The 3,497-nt window shown below is 41.1% G+C and overlaps 1 protein-coding gene across 3 annotated transcripts in view; it reads right to left on the reverse strand.

The window, feature by feature from the left end:
• ptprz1a (protein tyrosine phosphatase receptor type Z1a) overlaps positions 1-3,497 on the reverse strand; it is a 98,557-nt gene that overhangs the window by 58,244 nt on the left and 36,816 nt on the right. For all 3 annotated transcript variants that reach the window (XM_014025855.1, XM_014025854.1, XM_014025856.1), the window contains exon 8: positions 1,800-1,950. In XM_014025855.1, coding sequence (XP_013881309.1) covers positions 1,800-1,950 — 151 coding nt within the window. The remainder of the gene's footprint in view (positions 1-1,799; positions 1,951-3,497) is intronic.

The following is a 3,497-nucleotide window of genomic DNA, read 5'->3' on the forward strand; positions in this document are numbered from 1 at the left end:
TATATATATATATATAGACAGACGGATGGATAGATAGATATACATACATACATACACACACACACATTGATAGATACACAGACAGCTCAATTTATCTGTTGATGAAAATGACCAACCTGAGACAGATGGACAAGTGTTCTTCTGCTGGAATCGCACGCCTGTAGTTGGTGTCCTGGTAGGTGATGCGGGCACCAACGCGGGACAGCAGGTCGTCAAACTGGGCACAACTCAGACGGAAGTACCGCTGAAAGCGCAGCTCGTCCGAGCGCAGCTCCTGGATTAAATGGTGAAACTCACCAAAGTCCGGACGCCTCTGAATTGTTTCATGAACCCAGACACTGCGTCTTGCACGTCGTCGCCGTGCTAATTTACTCAGTAGATACACCAAGCCGATCGTCTCGATATCGTTCGCCATTTCATCCGCCATTTTACCACACAACAACAAACCAGACCGGAAAAAGAATCAAGAGGCTCCTCCCACACCCCGACGCCGCCGCAGCTGCCGCTTCTCATTCCGGTGTGAACATACGTCCAAGCAGTGCGTCCAACTTGAGGCGTTTTGCGCGTTTTGGCCGCTCAAAACGCGTTTGGTGTGAACGCAGCATAACTGTGGCCCCTGGAGCAATTTAGTTGAATGGCACCGCTTTAAACCAAATGAAAAATTTGGTTTAATCCCAGGTTGTTCTGTTCATATCTAATTACATTTAATCCAGTTTAGGTTAAAACAGTCAGACTTGGATTTAAATCCAATTAAAAGTCCTCTTTAATCTAAATGATTAGTACAAAGCAAACTAATTCTAAAATAATGTAAAAAATGTTGTCTTTCTAAGAAAAGCTATCAAACTTGAACAGAACTAAACAGAAACAAATGAGAAAAACAGGAAGTTCAGTTCTAACATGGAGTCTCAGAGTCTCACAGCAGAATCTTTTCTTTCCTCTATAATTAAAAGATTTGTCAGCTATAAATCTGTGTATTAACAGATAAGTTTTTATCCACTGCTGACAGAAAAAAAAACTGATCTTGTTCATCTTTGTGATTTAACCTCAGCTCCAATAACAAGAACTGCTAACATGCTGCGAGGAATGATCTGATGAGATGTTCTAATAATAAACATTATTTCAAGAAAAACTAAAGAAGTTGGTGTTAAAATGTCTCCTTCCAGTTTTTCAGAACACATCTAGGTCAAAGGTAGTTTAGCAGCAACACAGATGACAGACACTCTCAGGTCTGGGATTATCATAGATTAAAAGGATCCGAGGATCAGTCCAAAAACACCACGGTGGGGGTTTAAGCTTTCCAAACACCGGCACGCTTCCTTCTCTGCAGAACGTCCAGCAACTCCAAACCCTGCTAATAACCTGCTAAATATACTCTGCTGCACTCCAACAAAGGGTTAATACTGAGAAGAAGAACTCCAACATACAAATTAAATCCACATATTTTCATTTATCTCTCAGCAAAACTAAAAGGAACTATTTAAGATCGCAATGGACTGAAAGACTTCAGACGTTTGACCACTAGATGGCAGCATCTGTAGTTTTAAATAAATCCCATTATTCTGAAGAAACACTGGAGCCTGATTTTACTTCAGTGTGTATATACACACATTTATTTATTTATTTACCATTATTTAACCAGGCAAGTCCTGATGCGATCTCAGATCTCTTTTTCAAGGGAGGCCTGGGCCTGAAGGCAATATGTTAACATGTTTTTAATGTACTGCTGCTAGTGAAAGAATAATCAGTGACACTTTTGGTGCACATTGTAGTGAGAGATAAAAGATGTGGACGAGACCAACCTGGAGTGTGGACCTCCTCAGTCCCTGTGTAGGAGGAGAACACCTGACCCGTGAACTTGTCCTGCTGCTCCCTGTAGTTGTTCTGCAGGTAGTCCATCAACATGACATATCCAGCTTGTTGCATCGTCATCACCTCACAGAACATCTCCAACTGCAACACAGCAACATCAACACGTATGGTACGTGCACATTAGGGCTGTGGCCAAACAGATGACACATTTGTGATTATTAAGATTTTGGACAGACTTTAAAGCATTAAACAACAAATCTATCAGATGTGTGCAGCTGAGCTGGTCTGAGGCTGTTTACACTAGGTTTTCTGGAAACGTCAGTGTTTTTTATTTTTTAGAATTATTGGTGTGAACAAACAAAAAAATCATGTTTACATAGATCTGCTGTCACAGAACATGATAAACTGTTCAACAGCCCCTTTTAAATGACTGTATATTGACCCAAAATGTCACACATCTGAGTGAGGCTGTTGCAGCTTGAGGTGAGTGTTGTAATTGGTGAAAATGTCCACAGAAAAGTAGGGACATAAAGTGTATTTCATATTTATCTGGCAACACCTAACGCTGGTCTGACTCGTGCACTGATCGCACAGTGGTTGCATGATCACAGTTATGTTCAAACAGCTGTAACACAATAACAGCCACACAGCTGTCACACTGACAGTGTAACAGTGTAATTTAGTCTAACTGTTGTCAGTTCAGCCTTCAGTCACCCATCTGCCCATGTGCTGTTTAACACCAGCAGGGTTTTTCACACAAACATGAGGGTGCTCCTGAAAATCTCTACTCTGGTGCTGTGTACAGGAGGCCTGAGTCCCACTGAGTTAGACTCTCCAAACTTTGCCTCACTGATGCAGCCAAGAGAGAAAAAAGGGTCTGAAACAAACTGATCTACATCCTTTGCTGCAGAAAATAAAACCATTTTAAATAACAAAGTCCTCCAGTGGTGAAGTTTTGGTGAATATACAGAAGTGACAGAAACTCCACAGACCTGGAGGAAGCTGTCACAAGCTTTAATGACTCAATTCAATTCAAAAATACTTCACTAATCCCAAAGGTAAATTAAATGCTATTGTAAATCATATTATCTGTTTTCTTCAAATAGTTGTTATTGATACTGATGACTGTTGGCAGGTTAGAATGTCCTGTAGCAATTCATCTTACAGTGGATCTTAAGACTCTGTTGTAGTGTGACAGTCTGATGAAGAGGGTGCTCAGTGTTGTCCATAATGATCTTCATTTTACGAAGATTCCCTTCTTTGTACAATCATCTCCTTCGTTTTGTTCATATTCAAGATGAGATGATTGTTCCCACACCATGTCACAAAGCCTTGGGTCAAAGGAAGATGATAAATCTGTTTGACTGCAGACAAGAGAGAAGGAGGCTGAGCTTCTTCCTTAACTGGACCAATTGAATAATGTTTTATCTTAAAGGGGCAATATCATGTAAAATCAACTGTTTTGAGTTTTATATCATGTTATAATGCTACACTCTCATAAAAAAACAAGCCTTGCTTTGACTCATTCATGCACGTTTGAGAAATCCTGCAGCGTTTTTAGGCAGCCATGCTGAGGAGGAAAACGACAGGTGGGGACTAGACACGACTTTTGGTAACAGAAACGCCCCTGGGGTGTGTCTTTAAGCCGAACTTCCTCATGGCAGAGCGCACCCCCCTTCCCCCACACC

This window comes from Austrofundulus limnaeus, unplaced genomic scaffold (assembly GCF_001266775.1).
Source record: "Austrofundulus limnaeus strain Quisiro unplaced genomic scaffold, Austrofundulus_limnaeus-1.0 Scaffold505, whole genome shotgun sequence".
In the NCBI taxonomy this organism is placed as follows: domain Eukaryota; kingdom Metazoa; phylum Chordata; class Actinopteri; order Cyprinodontiformes; family Rivulidae; genus Austrofundulus; species Austrofundulus limnaeus.